Raw genomic sequence first — 20300 nt, 5'->3', positions numbered from 1 at the left:
CTAACTAAGATCATGTTTTCTAAATGCTTTTGAATGAGAAATATGTGACTTTTTTCCATGTTGGAATGCTCTCCCCATCCCAGTTTAGATGCAGACAGCTATACGTAATGTGTTGTCTTTGATTTCCACGAAAAAGCTTCCTGGTCACCCTGACAACAGCAACTTTGGTTCAGCCTATGGCGTGGGTTTAGGGGCGGGGCTAAATATTTACCTGACCGGTGACATATGGTGGGAGATATGTTCATATTCATATATTGTTTTAGTAGGCACTGCCTATTTTGTCAGTATGCGGCGAGGAAACTTGCTAGGTCTTGGAATAGAGCTCTGCCACGGCTGGTCTTTAGGTTATTGTGACAGCAATGACACACAGATTGATTTCCTCTTTCCCAAACCCACTGTGCTTATCAAACAGACTGTCATGACATGTTTATTGTGCCACAGAAGACAAAAACGACATGTGGTTTTACTCTAATATGACACATGTCCATGACTGTTTGACGAGAATGGAGCCGTAGCATACTGGAAGTATATTTTCAGATGGTAGATGTTTTATCAGCTAACTACCCTTCCAGAATCACTGGCTCCATGTCATTTAGTCCGTAACCATATGTGTCCACTGGCATGGAGTTGAGCAGGCATTTTCAGTTCATTCTCCATGGGAGTTGAGTGACGGGCTCACGTGGGGGATTGACAGCAGAGCAACCAGTAAGAGCATCAAAAAGTTGACAAATGTTCAACTTTATTCAAATGGTAAAGAGAAATAGAGGGTGGCAGCCAGTGAAGTAAAGTGAAGTCAGTTTGTCAGAAGTTTCAAGATCCACCAATATGTCTGTTTTTTTGTGTGTGTATTCAGTGCACACTGTGGCTATATTGAATTCAGATTTTGAAAAAATCGTTGCGGCTAGGTTAACAAAAGTTTATTAAATTTACTCTATACTTCGGGCAATCTAGAGTATAGTTTGCACTGTAAATGTGCATAAATATGATGAGTTTATTGACCACATATTGAAAGCAATCATTAACCATTCTGAAGGCATCCACACTGCTCTGCATTTTACAGACACAACCTCAGAGCTGCAGGCCACTAGAGTTTTAAGCAGTATTGAGCGGGTTTCTTGCGCACCAGTGGACACTTGCAGTAAGAGGTCATCTGGCTGGAATGAGGCTAATTGTTATCTTTTGTGTTGAATCAGAAATACCACTGGCTTATTGGCAGCAAACCAGTCAGATATGACATAATCATATATATTACAGATGCACCGATCAATTTTTGAAGATAATTAACCTTCAAAGGGCTTTAAACGACACCAGACGATGAATAAGGGTCTTATCTAGGAGTCATGACTCGAAAAAAGATTTGTTAATTTTGATGAACGAGTTCACACAGGAGAGTCACGAACGCTCATCACAGAAAAGAGCAAGGCGAGCATTTGTGCTTATAAAACTTAAACCTTTTTTTTTTTTTTTAAAGGACCGATTGTTTCGCTAGATAAGACCCTTATTCATCGTCTGGTGTCCTTTATAATGCTTTGAATTTGCACTAAAACTCTCATTTGGACCTTGAACCGTTTGGTTCCCATTGAAGTCCATTATATGGAGAAAAACCCCGGAATGTTTTCATCAAAAACCTTAATTTCTTTTCGACTGAAGAAAGAAAGACATGGACATCTTGGATGACATGGGGCTGAGTAAATTATCAGCAATTTTTTTTTTTTTAAACTGAACTACCCCTTTAATATTAATATGGTCAAGTAAGTCATGTTACCAGATCAACATATTTTCTTGATCCTGATAAACATTCCCGTCCAACGTTTTGTCCTAAACCTTCCCATAACTTATCCCTAAAATCAGAGTGAAATGTGAATTAGGTGAATGTGAAAAGGTGAAAGGTGAATAACACTAAGCACATGACCCTGTAGAATTATAGCTAAGATAAATGTCCTTTCATTATTGAATTCTTTCTTCATCTAACACAATTAGAGGTGATAAACTTAACCGTGTTAATGGTGCTCTCAGTTGCTGCTGATCATCATAATGAAGTGCTCATTAATGGATTGTTGAAAATCTGCCAGCGGGTCTGGTCTGCCAGATTTTTGTCCTTTAGTTCAACCGAACCAAAACTCATACCCATCTTTGGTTTATTTTCTGGTTTTGTTTTGCTAGGGAGTTTATATTCATATTTCATCATGCCTTACTGAGGATTCCCACATCTCAGCTATGAAAAGCTAAGGTCAAATCTTGGGAATAGACTGCGATATGCCAAGTTATTTCTATTCAATTGCTCCTCCTGTCAACTGAGGATCTCTTTGAAGCTCAGAAATCCGGCATCAAAAGTAAGAGGATGGTACGACTCTATTAAAATGCAATTTAACATGCTTTACCTCATACAGAGGCTGGAGAATCCAATCTGGTGACACACACACACACACATCCCCAAATGGCCATGTTTCTTGGTGATTGTGTGAGAGTCTGTGCAATATAAAGGAAGAACATTCACTGTAAGCTCTTTATTGGCTTTGGAAATGGCTTTGAGTTGCATTCCGTCCATCCATATCAGAAATATGGCTCACAAAGATACACACTATCGTTCCAAGACAAGTCATAAATGCAGTGATAGAATCATTCCTCACTCTGACTGTCATTGTCATACAGAGGGTCACTGTGCTGTTGTAAACAGTTCTCTTATTAACTTTCATATGGTTCCTTTGGTGACAGTTACAGTTTGTCGATAAACAGAGCGTGTGTGTTGTGGTTTTTGCTGGAATCTGCTGTTAAAGAGCTGTGTGGAGTGCACAGAGATTTTTATGCTTTTCTTTTTTAGGATGACTTTAAGCTTGCCATATTTAGAACAGTGAGCAAAACACATTTAACATTCTGGGCTACAGATTATCAAACGTATGCTCTCGCTGCTGGATGAAGTTTTTGCATTTTGATGTTGAAGTTTTTATCATTTTTTTCTTTCATTGTGGAAGTAATGGATTTCTTCAAAAATCTGCAAATCCAGCAATTAAAATTTCTTCATGAATAAAATATTTAATAATAATTAATCCCCCTATTGTTTTGTAGTTAATTGTTAATGCATTCCGTTCATTTTATTAAAGAAAAGAAAAGTCACTTTATCATTAGGCAGTCAGTTTGCCAAGTGTGAAAGCCCCCTTATGCTGACCAAGGTGGCATTTATTTGATCAAACACGACAGATACAGTGATATTTTGTGATATAATATTACAATATAAAATAGTGATTTTCTGTTTGAATATATTTTAACATTCATTTATTCCTGTGATGGCAAAGCTGCATTTTCAGCAGTCAAATCAACTTAGATAATTCATGTAGTTCAGATAACATAATATTTTGAGTTTCTGATGATTAAATCAATCTCCTTCATTGTATTAACTCCATTTCAATGAACTTAAAATTTTAAGGCATCCAGGTTACTTATTTTTTTGAAGTTTAACAAACAATTTTTTTTTTTACATTTTATGCTGATTTGCTGCTCAAGAAATTTTTTTTTCTTACTATCATCAATAGGGTTAGTATGCTGCCATTTTTTTTGTGAACTCTGAGAGTTTTTTTCAGGGTTCTTAGATAAATAGGAAGATCTAAAGGAAGCATTAGTTATATATATATATATATATATTGTAACAAAAATGTCTTGATCAATTTAATGCACCATTGTCTAATTAATTGTATTGAATAATATTAATTTAAGCAGGCTGTATATCTACACTGTAAAAAAAAATATGTTCATATGTTCATCACAACATTTTTTCTTTTTTCAAATCAACTTAAATAATTTCTGTGGTTCAGATAACATAATTTTAATAAAAAATCAATCTCTTTCATTGTATTAACTACATTTTTTCATTTCAATGAGCTTAAAATTTTAAGGCAACCAGGTTACTTCATTTTTTTAAGTTAAACCAACCATATTTTTTTACAGTTGGAATGAAATGTTCACTAACTTGTTGAACTTTGATGATGATGATTTAATTTCACTCTACAAAAGTTGGTCAATAACATTACTTTTGCTCAACATGGTGTCTGGGTTTGATTTGGATAAACTGTAAAGACAATCTGACTCTTGTGATTATGTGTATATAGTCTGTTATTTGGTCTTTTGGTGTGTGGATAAGCTTCAAAGCTAATTGGACTAAAAGCCACAAAACCTCAAAAAGGGCTCTCTCTGATTTGTGATGAAACAAACAGATTGTTTACCCTTTATGTTACAAACTGGAGAAAATTGTGAACTTGTCAAAAAAAAAAAGATAAAACGATCAGAAAAGTCTATGGCCCCCTGTCACTTATGACTGACATTCAATGAATGATTTATAGCTGAGTGTCTCTGGAGGAACATGTCTTTAGTGACTAAAACATGATAAAACAGTGGCACTGCCTGGCTTTGTTGGTACCAGCTCTGACGTTTACGGCAACCTTTCAATTGCCTCAGCTTTGAAATGCAAAGCCAAATCTCTTGACAGAGTACACGTGTCAAAATAACTTCTCTATTCAATGGAGGAACACATGTCAAACGACACTGGTAGTTTTCTGATCACACCATCAGTGCCACCTATTATTACATTTACTGAGAACATCACTTACAAAGGCTTAATGATAATGCTAATTGTTTAAAGCAGCGTGCTCACACACTGTGTGTTTTGTTTTCACGGAATGAGATATCGTGCGCACACCGCCTGAAGGCATTTGTTGAATTAATTTTCAACGGAAGCATTTCGGCTAAGGCTCGTTGTGGATCTTCATTTACAGTGGAGGGAATTAGTTAATGGCCTCAGAAGGACTTTATTCTACCGTTACGGCAGTCAAGTCAAACATATTTTGCCGGCCATCATCGAGGCAAAAGTGCACGATCCTCTCCAGAGATTGGAAACATTATACTAAACTGACCTTTAACTTAACTGACCTTTATTTTGCAGGACAATTTTGATAATATGAGCCAAGATTTTGTGAGGAAAGACATGTAAAGTTCATGGTTCAGTACTCAAAATAGTGTGTGTGTGAAATCCTCAGGGTGCCTGTGCCAAAAGTAACAGTTCATGATCTTGATTCTTCTAATCTAAGATCCTCCAACAAACTGCATTTCACTTCATTTGAACATGATAATAACCAGAAGGATAAATGCTTTCCTCCAACAAAGTTTGGGCTTAATAAGGTTTATTCATGTTTTGAATAAAAAGTATTTTATGCTAATCAAGGCTGCATTTATTTCATCAAAAAAATACAGTGAAACAGTAATATTGTGAACATATATATTTAAAAATGTAATTTATTCCTGTGATGGCAATGCTGAATTGATTATCTACTTATGTGCTGATTTGATGATCAAGAAACTTTTCTTATTGTCACAGCTGAAAACAGATTTATATATTTAAAAATATAACATATTTTTGTGGAAACCGTGGTACTTACATTTACGATTCTTTATTGAGTGGTTCAAAAGCTCAAAGGAATACCAGGCATTTATATATATATATATATATATATATATATATATATATATATATAAATAAAATAAAAAACTACTGACCCCCAAATTTTTAATACTAGATTATAGAAATTAATAATTTACAAGTACAAGTTTGGCGAAAGTGTAACACTTTTATCTAAATGATTAAATCAGTCCTGGAGACTAAAAAATAGCGCTAAATATCATAGAAAAGACAACATATGTTTATTGGTTAAATATGCAAATTTAAATGTATGTATTCAGGTGAATACAGCTGTTCTCTATTGTTTCTGACTTATATTTCAATGTGAATTATGGTGTGTTCTTAATTTTAGTTTTATATTATTTAATCTAAATTGATCAAATGTAATGCTTTCACCCTAATCAAATGCTGCTTTACCGTATAGCTTAGCATTCTTTTAAAGTAGTTTCCCTGAAACCTTTTTTAATTTTAACACCAAAAAAATAAAACAAACCAAAAGTGTTTTTGAGTGTTAAGTGAAGCACTCTTTGAGTGTTTTAGTAAATGTTTAACACTCCTTTTTGAAAGTAGGCCATAATTTGTTCTCCTGAAGGGAGGATGTCGACACCCTTTATCACCATTCCCTGTAGGGTAACTAAATAAAGTATTTGTAACATCTTTAGTTTTGCTGAGATGTATATTTTCTTTAGCTCTGCTAGGCCCTCATAAAGGCCTGAATTGTGGCTTGCTCTGCAGTCTGTTTAAATTGTGTTCAAAGTGCAAAGGCAATCAATAAATCAACCTTGTGTAATGTGTCTAGTTTGCAATTTCTCTTCACCAGAAAGAAATGGTGCCCATCAAATATGTTACTAAGCTTTTCTGGAATATTTATTGTACATTTTTGCCCCACCAAAAAAAAAAAAGTTAAATCCCACCAAAACATGCAACTTTCTCAAGAGAGATCACTGTTTAAATAAATGATGTACAATTTATTTATTGTTACATTTATGTTTGCATGCTCTGTGGAAAAGACAATTGATTTCTGAATTATGGCAGTCTGTACTCTTGATCAAGAATATTGTGTATCATTACTAACATTCACTGTTGTAAGATATTTTTTGATAACACTTTATTTCAATAGTCCGCTTTAGACATTTTACTAACTATAAGTCACATTTCAACAATATGTGAACTAACAATCTGCTTGTGAGTCTGCTCACACAATGTTCCCCTACAAGATATTTTTTGCAACTTGCAAGGTCTACTAATCCTAACCCTAACCTAGCAGTCTACAAATTCTCTGAGTGTGAGTTGACATGTAGTTGCAAAGTTACTCATAGATAGTTTGTAGAATGTCTAAAGTGCACATTCGAAATTGGGCTATTAATGTAACTTTGCTTTTTGTTTTACAGTTCCTCCAAAGATTGTGAACCTTTCAAAGGATCTTGTGGTGAACGAAGGCTCCAACGTCACTCTGATGTGCCTGGCTAACGGAAAACCAGAACCTGCCATCGTCTGGAGAATAATATCACCTTCAGGTACGATGCATATCATGCCTTTATGGGCAGAAAATGCTTCACCTCTGGAAATATCAATGTGTATTTAAAATGGATCATTTATGTAGACAAATGGAAATTATCTTTGAATTTGGAGCTTTCTAGATTGAGAAAAGCCAGAAAATGTATTTTTGGCTTATGTGGATGAAAGACAACAACTCCCAGAATGCACTTGCTTCACTGCCCTAGGAGGCCACGCCTACCGGTAACAGAGCGCAGTAGTTAAAGAACAAGTCTAGGCTATTAGTGAGTCTCTGCAATGAGTTTGTGGGATTTCGAGATCGCCCCAAAATGTCCGGGATTTGGCTTTTACATTCTACAGTCGCCATTCATCATGTTAACTGTGGCGAGCGGGGCGAGTAAGGGCCGCGGGAGAACGACGCAAGGCCGGTGGCGTGATTACCGATGAGCGGAAATTTTCTTAGCAATGTTAAAACGCATATCAACCAATCACTTGTTTAGCATTCATGTAAACACTACATTCAGATTCACTAATCGGAATGAATTCAGTTAGATTGAAACAAAAGGTGTGCATGTAAACAATGAATGGCGACTGCAGAAAGAAAAAGCTGAATCCCGGACATCGACGGCCGGACATGTCCGGGAAAAAGAGGATGGTGACCCCTACTACTCAGCTTTCTCCACAGAACAATAGCCTGCTAGCTTAGCTTCCAAAACAAGATGGCGTGAGTGAGATCGCCCTCTATGGGCGGGTTGAGAACATGCGGGACAGACCCAACTACTGACTGTAGTCTTTAGCCTCTGGACAAAAAATCCTCTGATGACACAAAATTATGATTTTTGCATCATTTTAGACAAAAATTACACAAAATATCTCGTCTCAGGGGGATGTGAGAGTGGAAAGCATAATGCTAAATCCTGAAGTATCCCTTTAACATAATCTCTGAAAAGTAAGCAAATCTCTAGTCAATAGTTTTTGCCTTCAAAATGAAACCACAATCCTCAATATTGGTCCAGTACTGCTGATGTGTTTTCCCATTACCAGGACAGTGCACTTTTTTCATTGATTTAGCAAAATACCGCATCCCACTGACATATTAAGCAGGAGTAAGATAATACATCAGGTTTCTTTTTCACTGAAAGCTGTATTCGTGTTTGTGTGTGTGTACAAGCTGAGTGGTCCGTTTTGCTTATCTTCAGGCCACATGAACAAATCAGCTCCATTTGGGCCTGTCTACAGCTCTGTTCTGCTGTGCACCATTTCACTTAATCAGGGAAAAAAACTGCATTTTAATGCACTATGATTCATGGGGTGCAATTGGACTGCCGTACCTGCTCACGCATGCCTTTTCTTCCTTTGTGTTGTTACAAGGATCAGGTAATTGAAATGTTAATGTGACACAGAAGTGACTGCTCTTTTTTTTTTTTTTTTTTTGAGATAAGTGAAAGAGTTTAAGATAGGATTCCATTATGATACCGTACAGATGTCTTTTAAGAGCTTCAGCTGCATTTAGGGAAAAAATATCAGCTGTCAGAACGGATGTAGTCAAGTCAGGGCCCGGTTGGACCACAGGATCGACTCACATCATTTAGCAGGTGGACACTGTGTTTATGCACTTCTATTGTCTCCAGATTTTCATCTGGGATAGTTCACTCCAAAATGTGTACTCTGACTTTGTTTACTCACTCTTATGTCTTTCCAAACTTTTCTGAAGATATTTTTTTTAGAAATGTTTACAATTATCTTTGTTGTTTTGAATTTGGACCCCACTGACTTTCATTGTATTGCCAAAACCCATTGAACCGTTCTTCAAAACATACTCCTTTGTGTTCCACTGATAAAAGTAATAAATGTTGGTTTAGAACCAGAACAATAGTGGGGAATTAATGGGAGCCATACACCAGAATGGAGTAGACTGTATGCAAATTGATTAAAACTAAATTCCCAATAGCTTGGCCAAAATTGTTTTAATTAAATATTAGGCAGAAATTTGGAACATGCACTGATGAATTGTTCAAGATGCATTAAAGAAGTAAATAGGGTTATTTGGGATTTTATGGATATTCAAAAACTTGCAGACTTGGCTCAAATTAGTCTCTGAAATAGTAGACGCCCCATTCTTTTAGGGACTAATTTGAGCCACGTTTGCAAGTTGGTGTTGGTAACATTACACCACTTATAAACACCACGCTTTTGTGCCATTAGTTCAATTTAACACTTTGTTGGCTCGCAGATCTGATTTGCTTTTGTAAACGCGTGCCATAATCTCCAAAGAGCTGGCAACCAGAAATCTTGATGGGGCCGGAATCAGTGGGAAGCTATCCAAACGATGTGTGAAGCTTAATTAAGACACAGACCCCCCTGCGATAAGATCTTAATATCTCGATAGCACCAGGATTTGTTTCTTGTCAGGGATTTGTTTCTTTTAAAAATTTGTATTAGACGGACGAGAGCCTGTTGATTTGAAGCACACCTGCTCCCTGGAGCATTCACCGCACTACAGTCATTTAGATTTACCGCAGCGTTTCCACATTGTTTCAATAAAGGGCTGAAATAAGTCTGCCAGTCACACTTAGTTCTGTAAGTACACATCTCCGACCTTTAAATGGCACTTCGTTCTAAGCCGCACGGCTCTTTCGCCCGGACTCTGTATAAACCCGAGAGATTTCATGATCCCGCGCCGTATCTTCAGTCTCATATCACTCGCTTGTAAGGTTTTTTTCTTCTAGATTACGATCATAGAAGTCCTTTTCTTATCTAGATCTCAATCTAAAGAGGGCAGCTAGACCTGCTATCATCCATTCTCATTAAAGAAACACATGCAACAATGTTATTTGTGCTTTAATGACTTTCTAGAGTTCACCTTCATGTGTAGAACTTGAAGTCGAAGTGCTCCAAAAGCACTTGCCACCATACATTATAGTTATCCACTTTAACCGCAACGTTTTATTTTGGTCACCATTCTTGGTTGAGAGTAACTGTATATAAATAGGGAAAACGTGGAGGTGTTTGGACACTTCTCGGCTTGGATCTTAATGAGTGAACTGGGCTAGTTAAGTGTTATCAAAGTGTCTCGCGCGATTGAGACAAGAGAGGTAGGCCTATGCATCATCAGTTTAATAGGGAAAAAACGGTGGAAGATCCCTGTAGCCCTCAAACCGTATTCACTTTATAGTACTTAATCCTGTAATTGTGGACAAATGTGGGCAGAGGACTCAGGTGTGATCCTAATTTTTATTTATTATAAATGTTATATCACTATCTTTGATAAAGTTTTGTCTATCCATTTATGGTATTTTTTTTTAATTTTGGAGGTATTTTTGAATTTATTTACTTCAAAAAGTACCATATTTTCTATGTAAATTATGCTTATTTTTATGTGTTTTTTTTAAACTACATTAAAATATCATTCCAATAAGTTCTTAGAGCTAAAACATAAAGTAAACTGACTTTGCTGTCACCCGGTGTCTTATTTTGGCTTATTTTAGTATGCTCTAAATTACAGTTTTTCCCATTCATTTCTATGGTGCCCATTTTTGAGTTTGTTTGTTGTTGTTGTTTTTTTTCACCCACTTAACATTGTTGAATTGAGTAAAAAAAAAATGGTGTGTGTTCAGGAGGCAAACTTAGGAAAAGTAGCCAAGTCTTGTACCGCTCAGATCAAGGGAAGTATTTTTAAAAAAAAAAATCAAAACTATTTTGCCCACATTTGTCCAGAATACGGTTTTACGGTTAAAGAAAAGCATTAATTCCAAAACGAGTCATTTTGATCCCCTTTATAAATGTATTCATCGTGAATAACTGCCTTCCACATGCAAAGAAACGGATCGTTTATGCTTAAAAGATATTATAAATAGAAGATATGAATGTAATTATCCCCTGATACTGTTTAATAGACATACAGTATTACACACTTGAGTTAATTTGCAGGGCTGTGCGTGGCCTCTCTTTCATGTGATCTGAGCAAAAGCTTATGGTAGGGGAGGGTTGTTTACTTATTTTTTTCCATCTTCAAAAATGGATATTCATATTCACCCATATTTCTCTTTCTGCGTAAAGACCAAGCAGCGTTTCCGTTGCATTGTGGGTATTGGAAGAGTAAACATGTTGTTGTGCTGCTGTATTGTTTTACCTTTGGGTGAGGAACAGGGTCAATAATGTCGCTAATTTATCATTGCTACTGTTTAATCGACTTGAATAAACATTGTTTTTAATGAGCGTCTGTGTCCCAGGAGCTAACGCTCCTATTACATCAGCGTGAATTAGGGTTTTGGCTCAGTGAAGAGCACATTGTGTGGAGCACATTGCTTGAGGTTTTTATTGAGCTGTGATTGCATTAATCCTGTTTATAACCATCTATGTAATGAGGCTGCTGTGTGTTTGGGTTCGGCAGCTCATTTCAGGAACCAAATGATCCTCTGAGCGCTAGCCCTAACTGCTAATACAGTTCTACTCTGCCGATCTCGCTCTCTATTTTTCTTTTGCCCTCCCCTCCTCGGATATATGCTGACTCCGGTTATTTTCCAGGGTTTTTTTTTTTTTTTTTTTTTGGTGGGGGATGACAGAAACACAGAGTGAAATGAATGCATTTGGATTGGGGTTATAGATTGATATTACTCTGGTCGGGTCTGGTTTATGGTGTTTCTCTCTCCTGAGCAATGGCCTCGGGGGTTTAGAAAGATGTGGATCTGTGAACTACTTTGTGGACCCACAAACTACCCCATGCTAATGCACTCCGCTGTGTGTTTATCTTTCCATTCTAACTCAAGCTTGTATTGTCTCTCTCTCAAGTCGAATGCAGCACGTCGTTCCATCTCGTCTCCATTCAAGAGCCGAATGTACCAAAACACCCAATTTTGCACATGCATTTAAGCTGAAAAGAATAACGACGACCTAATTAAGATATTTCAGCACATTTAGGAGGTGATTAAACTGGATTGTGGGTGTTGTTTGTATGCCACATACAAATGTACCGCAAACACATTTGCACTCGCTCGCACAAACAAAAGCATATTTCGGCATTAGTAACAGATGTGGCTTTCACTTAGCATTTTTAAGTCAAAGAACCAAAGACTGGATGATATGTGATGGCTGGAATCAAAGCAAGCCTGTCAAACTGCATTATCTTTACTGACAAAAATCTCAGCTGAATAAAGGCAATAAATATCTGCAAGGCATATGTGTGACTCACTCTATCCATGTTTGTTTTTTCAAGTAGATAAGGCTTTGTGCTAGTCAAGTCTTGTGTCAGTTAATACACCTTTTGTTTCCTAAATTATTAAGCAGCTACATCTTCTATAACTGAGAATCTGCATGTCGACATGGATATAGATTGTCATAGCAAGGTGTATCATCCACCAAAAGTGACCTCTGATTTAAGCAAATCTGTTTGGTTCGCATTCAGAAGACAAGCTAAGGAAATCATATGGTGCGGTAATGGCGTTCCTGCTGTCTGGAGGGATCAGACAGAGAACCTGTCCCTCGTAAGATGACACATTCAGCTGTGCCTGGGTTGATTCAGCACCTTGTCCAGCTCTGCTTTCCTTCTGTGTACGTGTGTGTACGTGTGTGTGTGTGTGTGTGCAACAGCTCTGCAGTATTGGTGGCTTGCTCTCTGCTTTGCTGCAGTACTTTACACTCATACTGGGCTGAGCTACTTTAGGACATTCCAGTAGTTGTAAACTATGATTTTAATGTTATGAAGATTAGAGATTCAATTTACCTGTTATCTAGTATAGTCATACTTTTGAATATCAATATAAAATCTGGTCCAGCTTAGTTTTATTGTAGTAAAAAAAAAAAAAATGTAAATAATTTAAGGGGGTGGGAGTCCTTTGACTTGCATTATAGAGGATATGCATTGACGTCACTGAACGTGAAGCCTGAACGTGTTCAATGAACGCTCTCTCGGTTTAACTTCGTTCAGTCGGGTGCCAGATTTCCATAAAGCCTTCCAGGTGAAAACCCGGCTAAAACTAGCGTAAAATATGTAGTTTAAAAACACCCAATCTGGCAACACCAGCCACCAGTGTGGCGCCGAGGCCGCCGTCGACAAAGCAGCGAGCGAGGAGGCGTCGTATACTAATTTAAACGGGTTTTATGATGAGGTTGGTGAGATGGGAAAAATCTTACATTTTTTCGCAAACTGCCCGTCGATAAAATAATTGTTGTCTGTGGTTGTGTATGGGCTGTGGCAATAATACTAATTTAAAAAAAAGATCGCAACATATGGAAAAAAAGAACTATGAATGAACTAGTTAATTTTTTGAAGTATGAACTATGAACTGAACTAGTTCTTTTTAAAATGTGTGAACTGAACTTTGAACTAGTTCATGTAGAAAGAGAACTTTCCCATCACTGCTCAGCCTGTTTACTCACGTAAATGCGTCTCTGTAGCACGCATTGTGTAATATCGTGCAATTTATACGCGAAAATGAGTTTTTACGTGCATATGATTTCGTATAACGTCCTAACATATAATATACATGCACCTCACACCACTACTAAACCTACACTAACCAACCCATGCGTATCCTATGCCTGTAAAAACTCAGTTTCGCAAATAAATTGCATGATAAACACACTGCGTGCTAAAGAGACGCATTTAGATTATTCAGGTTTATATATATATATATATATATATAAACATTTTAGCCTTAAACATTTTTATAGTTTTTGTCAGTTTAGATGTCCAATTATGCAGAATAAAAGATATAATATTTAATATTCAATACAATATATAACAATACAATATATAGGGTATGATTTTACTGCAAAATACAACATATTTACACAAAATGATAACCTCAAATCCATGTTTCGCTTTCTGGTGTCCAGTTGTTTCTGTGAATTGCAGCGATCCATTATCTTCTCTTTTCTTTAGCTGTGTAGAAATATACCCCACATTTATTGTTAAATCTATTTGAACAGTCAATCTCAAAAGCTTTTTCCCATTATAGTGTGTTGTGTGTTTTCCGCGGCATTCACACAGAAAACCAATGTCTTTTTGCCACTCAGTGAGCATAACAACACACACTCAAACCTACTTAGAGTGCATATCTAAATGCACTTCAAGTGCCTATAAGAGAGGCATATCTACTACTAGTGCATATCCTTTATATTGACCAAAAAATATGATCTATACCTTTAAGTACATGTTGTTTAATAACTCAATCTAATTCTGTCTTTGGATATCTGCTTCAATTTGTTACTAAGTGCCTCAGCCAAAACTAAATGGCTGTACTTTTGATTGTACTGACGCTTGTAACAGGTACCTAATTTCATATATAAGGGCCTGCATTATTTAGGAGTGTCTATGTAGAGAGTCTCTACTAAATGCTCAAGAAAGCATCCCGACTCTTTTATTCTGTTTATTTGTGATTCTGCCAGAGTGTTCCTGTTGTATTTTCACCCCACTCTCTTTAGTGAATGTGGAGAGTGCAGGGTTCATCTGAAGCTATAAAGATTACCAACTCTACCGTCTATATGGATTATTTTTTTTTCATCTGGGCACTCTGGTCGACGAACTCTGGTCGACGTTACAAACTGGTGATTCATTTTTGTGCAATATCAGTGAGTAAGCTATCCAAGGATGTGACTGTGGAGGCCAGCCTGTTTAACTTCTCTGGGCTTAGTTTCTCCATTAACAGAGATGTTTGGCTCTTGTTCTATTTTTGATGACACCCAGGACGATCGTTGTACCACATCAGCTCTAGAAGCATTTGATTTCATTTTTAACTACTGATAATATCGCACATCAACCCTGGGCATATTGACTGATGCTTATAATGCCATTAGAGGCCATGCATATACAAAAGTTGTTGCATTACATAAGAAATGCGTAATGAATGTGCTTCGGGAGTGTATTGATGAAGAAAAAAGCTTGAGATGTCAGTCTTCAAGTACTTTGCGTTGATACAATCCTCCATGGCAGCCATGAAACCCAGTGACCCTGATGGAAATAAACGGTCCCATTTTGTCAATCTTCCCTTTGATGGAAGAGAGTCCACAATGCACCTGATGCCAAAGCACCACATTTACCGGGTATCAATGCCGAGGGTTTGCTTTCCCAGTCCTTTGCAGCTGGGAAACATCAAAATGAGCATCTTGAATGAAGATTAAGCTATTCCTGTGCTCGCTTGTGGCTTGTTCCATTTAAAAGTTTGGGTTTAATTGGCTCATTTTGAAGTAGTTTGAATTTAAAATCAAACACTTTTAAACAATAAAACAATACAATTATACAAGGCCCTTGCCAAGCTGCTCTTCAGTGCAACGAGGTGTGTACCGTGTTGAACGGTAATGAGCTTCTTTCTCCCGAGCGCTCAGTTGACACTCCTCATCGGGTTAAAGGAAGTGCCTCTTTCTTTCTCGTTAACAGCCTCTCCCAGGTGTAAGACATTGTCTTTCAGAACATACTTAAGTGAAAGCGGTGTGTTATTTTGCTGTCAGAAACTACATTGGGGATGATATTTATTTATTTAAGCCAACCAAATATTACCGCTTGACGTTGAGAACTGCATCACAAGGATCCCTTTCCACTAACGTTTTTTCCCCTGTCTGGATTTCATGAACATGAAAAGGTGGCGTGTGTTTTTAGCAGTTTGACTCCAGTGTGTATGTGAACACTTCAAAGCAGCTGCACAGAGACAGAGACTCATATTTGAATCGAATTTCACATCTCTAGTGTCTTCTCTCCCACAACAGGACACAAATGACTAAAAATACATCAGAGCATCAGTATTTCAGAGAAGATGAGGTTTGAATTTGCATAGAAGGGCATCAACATGCTCTACAGTGTGGCATATTGTACCCAAGAAAAGTATGGATGTGACGGTACTTAAAAAAATGAGAAATATTCCAGCTTTTCAGTGATAATGAGACGCATGCAAGTGTTACCGTCATTGTGTATTGTCTACCAAGTATTGAGGTCTGCGTTTACACATATAACTTCAGAATTGATTATATGGTGATACACACTATATGTATTGATTACTAAACATTTCTGAGTAAATCATATAATCAAATGTGTGGTCTAATTCAATGTTATATTGTTTGAGTGAAATGTTGTACAAAGAAAACTTAATTAACCTCAAATTAGATAAATAAATGTGACTTAAAGGATTAGTTCACTTTTAAAAAAACCTTTGCTAATAATGTACTCACCCCCATATCATCCAAGATGTCCATGTCTTTCTTTCCTCAGTCGAAAAGAAATTTAGGTAACATTCCACGATTTTTCTCCATATAATGGACTTCAATGGGAACCGGATGGTTTAAGGTCCAAAAGACAGTTAATAACAGTTTCAGATGCAGCTTCAAATGTCTTTAAACGATATCAGACGATGAATAAGGGTCTTATCATGCAAAACGATCAGTTATTTCAAAACTTATTCTAAAAATGTAACTTTTCTAAGGACAAATGCTAGCCTTGCTATATTCTCTGAGGCGCGTTTGTAACGTCACGTAATACGTAATTACGTTCAAAAGGTCACGGGCGATGAAAGTTACATTTTTAGAATAAGTTTTGAAATAACCGATCGTTTCCCATGATAAGACCCTTATTCATCGTCTGGTGTCGTTTAAAGACATTTGAAGCTGCATCTGAAACTGTTATTAACTGTCTTTTGGACCTTGAACCATCCGGTTCCCATTGAAGTCCATTATATGGAGAAAAATCCTGGAATGTTTTCATCAAAAACCTAAATTTCTTTTCGACTGAGGAAAGAAAGACATGGACATCTTGGATGACATGGGGGTGAGTAAATTATCAGCAAAAGTTTTTTCAAAAGTGAACTAATCCTTTAATGTTATTTTCACTTAACTTAGTTAAGTATAGTTTAAGTATGTGTGAAATTTACTCAAAGTATCAGTGCAAAAACTTGCCTTAAAAAATAAAGTAAATTTTACTCTTAAATTTTTACTCTAAATTTTAATCTTACTTTTTTTTTTTAAAAACACATAACTTATACACATAGCTAAAACACACACACTCTCTCTCTCTCTCTCTCTCTCTCTCTCTCTCTCTCTCTCTCTCTCTCTCTCTCTCTCTCTCTCTCTCTCTCTCATAACAAGCATTTCTCATGTCTTTGTAATTTTTTTTCACCCATGATGAGTTTGCATCCTTGATCTTAACATCATATTTGAATGTTTTCTTGTTTAGATGAGAGCCTAAGCTCAGACAATGAGGTTCTGGAGATTCCCTTCATCAGCAGATATAGAGCAGGAGTGTACGAATGCACCGCAGCGAATGACATTGCAGTGGACACACAGACTGTTGAGCTCACAGTCAACTGTAAGTGTCTCATGAGTTTATATCAACACATTCTACATATATGCAGCATACAACATAGTATGCCCAAAAGACTATTTTTCAAAATTAATTCATTGATTTATTTGTTGATTTATTTAAACCTATAAAAATAAACAGAAACTTTTAGGATTTTATTAAATAAATGTAAAATTATAATATAGGTTGTAATGAAATGTCTTGAAATGCAAACTAAAAACATCCTGATTGGGCGATATATGGGTAGACACGATTTGCCAGTAGAAATATGTCAACTGGTAGAGATTTTGGGCCATCAATCCTCACATGACATTGCTGTGCTGCGTGGCAACGCTTCTTATTTACATTTGATTTTAAGCATTGCGGTTTCGAAACAAGTGATTTCAAATTTTATAATATGCAATAAGCAGCAAAAGACAACTCATTTCATTTCTTTTTGCCACCTTATTGGGCTTGAATGCTTATACACATGCTTATGTGTCAAGTTGCCTGTCTTTGTGTGTATCCTTGTCATATTAAATTATGTAGTAAGTGAACATAAAAAAGTAGAGATCAGTATATTGGATTGTTCAGCCTTAAAGTGACGGCAGCCTAATAAACCTGCTGCCATCTGTCATTATTGTTAATCCAACAACAAAAGATAGAAAATCTCTCACTGCTTTTGACTGAATCACTTTTGTAACTTTAATAAGAAAATATATTTATTATAAACAGAGTGAAGACTATGCAGATCATAACTTGTTTTACAACTTTTGAATGTACTTTATTTAAGTAATTGTCTTGTCAGTAAATAATCTTGTTAATCCCAAGTTCACTAACTTTCTTGTGGTTTTGTGTGTCCAGTCCCTCCCAGTATTGCAGATGGCAGAGATGTTGGCGTGACCCTGGGTCAGAGAGGTGTCCTGCTTTGTGAGGCAGATGCTGTACCCGAGGCAGATTTTGAGTGGTACAGAGATGACAGGAGGTATGGCATATCACTTCAGGATATTCTGCTTCATCTGTTCCTTTGTTTAGGGTACAATCATAACCTAGACGTTTATGGAAAAACAAAACTGAATTTCGATCCCACTAACATTTAACCTGTACTAACATTTAAATTAGTCTTTACATTGCACTTATATTTAAAAAAAAATATCTGCATCTAATTACATCTGAAATTAATTTCTGTAGTTACATCTATAATTATAAAAACATTATACAATTATTATAATGTTAACCCTTTCCTTGCATCTTTTTTCAATACAATAAGTACATTGTACCCAAAAATTGTTTGCTATAGATTGTGACCCCGTTTTATGTTCAGTAACAGCTAGTTACTAGAGTTTATCGTATCTCCTGTACACTATGTCTGTCTTTATAATATTGATATTGATAGTGACACTAAGAGGTGAAGGACAAATGTATTTCAGTTGCTGTACATGTCTGACTAAATGTGCTGTCATAAATTCACTGTTTTCATCGGAAAATACTTCACATTTGAGTGCCTTTGGCTGGATGTGTCTCTGTTGGTTCTCTCAAACTGTCTTTGATGTCAAGTGAAGAATAAGTTGTCACTATGTTTTATCATAATTAAATGTGCATGAGTGTATGCGTGTGCATGTCCCTCTGCATGCCGCTGCCAGTAATTCAATCCTGCAGTTTTGCCTCCTTTGAATGTATCCAGGCCCGCCGCAATCTGCGTCCAAAAACGTTGATGTTTTCATAAATGTAACCTCAAGCTTCAAAGGAGGCTCTGATGTAGCGTAAACAGGGCTGGGCTGATTCAAGTTTCCCCATTTGCTGACTGTTTCCCAGGATCTTCAATGGCTTTGATGGCATTGAGATCGAGAATGACGGAGCAGTTTCAAAGCTGACTTTCTTCAACGTGTCCGAGGCAGACTATGGCAATTACTCCTGCGTCGCTGTCAACAAACTTGGGAGCGCTAACACAAGCATCGTCCTATACGGTAAGTGTCGCTAGTTGATGCTTTTTAATTAAGTTTTAAAACGGTTTGGAGCCTCTTCAAAAGTACAAACGGTGGTTCGGAAGATTGTTATGTTTCATTTTTTGCTTATTGTTCAAAAAAGCTAAATGAAAGTTCCAGCTGATAACGTTCCTGTAAACAGAATGAATTTCCACTTGGTAGTTTCTGACCCGTGCAATTAGGGCTGTCAAAAGTCGGTACACTGTAAAAAAAAAATTATGGTTTAACTTAAAAAAGTAACCTGGTTGCCTTAATTTTAAGTTCGTTGAACTGGAAAAAGTGAGTTAATTCAATGAAGGAGAATGATTTAATCATCAGAAACTCAAAATTATATGTTATCTGAACTAAATAAATTATTTAAGTTGATTTGACAAAAGAAAAAATGTTTTGTTTCTTACACTGTAAAAAAATATTGTTGGTTTAATTTAAAGTAAGTAACCTGGGTTGCCTTAATTTTAAGTTGATTGAACTGGAAAAAGTGAGTTAATACAATGAAGGAGATTCATTTAATCATCAGAAACTCAAAATAATAAGTTATCTCAACTAAATAAATTATTATAAAGTTGATTTGACAAAAGAAAATATGTTGTGATCACAAATCTTGAAAATATTTTTTACAGTCGGTGAGCGCTGTTGAGCAGATACTTAACCCCTTCGCTGTCACCCCCCCTTTTGAGAATGGGGTTAAAATGCACTATTCAAACTTAAATGGTTGTAATTCAAGAATGCTTTGGAATAAATACCCAACTCTTCAAAAAATGAAAGTATGAAAAAGTTATGGAAATTTTTATTTATAGTAAATCAAATATGCTGTACTATATATTTTTTGTTTTATATAGAATATACAAAATTTTACAAAATATTTTTTACTCTAAAAATACTATAAAATCAAATCCATAAATCTAACCAAGTTATGTTCCAAATTTGAAGTTGATATCACAAAAATTGAAGTTTCCATGAGATTTTGTTTAAGCGCAGTACCAAAAATAGCCACTGGGTGCCATACAATCCATTGAATTTAGTTGTATACATTCTGCCTTAACACATTAATACATTTCTGTCCAAATATCACCTGTCACAAAGGACCTTGAGACTCAGACCTTTCTGA

At 36.3% G+C, this 20300-nt stretch overlaps 1 protein-coding gene across 10 annotated transcripts in view; it reads left to right on the top strand.

The window, feature by feature from the left end:
• The window catches only part of ntm (neurotrimin), a 309799-nt gene that overhangs the window by 281357 nt on the left and 8142 nt on the right, over positions 1-20300 (top strand). For all 10 annotated transcript variants that reach the window (XM_039676458.2, XM_089126531.1, XM_089126532.1 and 7 more), the window contains 4 exons: positions 6838-6963; positions 17103-17234; positions 18072-18192; positions 19023-19174. In XM_039676458.2, the coding sequence (XP_039532392.2) occupies positions 6838-6963; positions 17103-17234; positions 18072-18192; positions 19023-19174 (531 nt within the window). The remainder of the gene's footprint in view (positions 1-6837; positions 6964-17102; positions 17235-18071; positions 18193-19022; positions 19175-20300) is intronic.

The sequence above is a fragment of the Pimephales promelas genome, chromosome 23, assembly GCF_988280905.1.
Source record: "Pimephales promelas chromosome 23, fPimPro1.hap1.1, whole genome shotgun sequence".
In the NCBI taxonomy this organism is placed as follows: domain Eukaryota; kingdom Metazoa; phylum Chordata; class Actinopteri; order Cypriniformes; family Leuciscidae; genus Pimephales; species Pimephales promelas.
The sequence above is the reverse complement of the archived record's forward strand: the minus strand, read 5'-3'. Positions and strand labels throughout refer to the sequence as shown.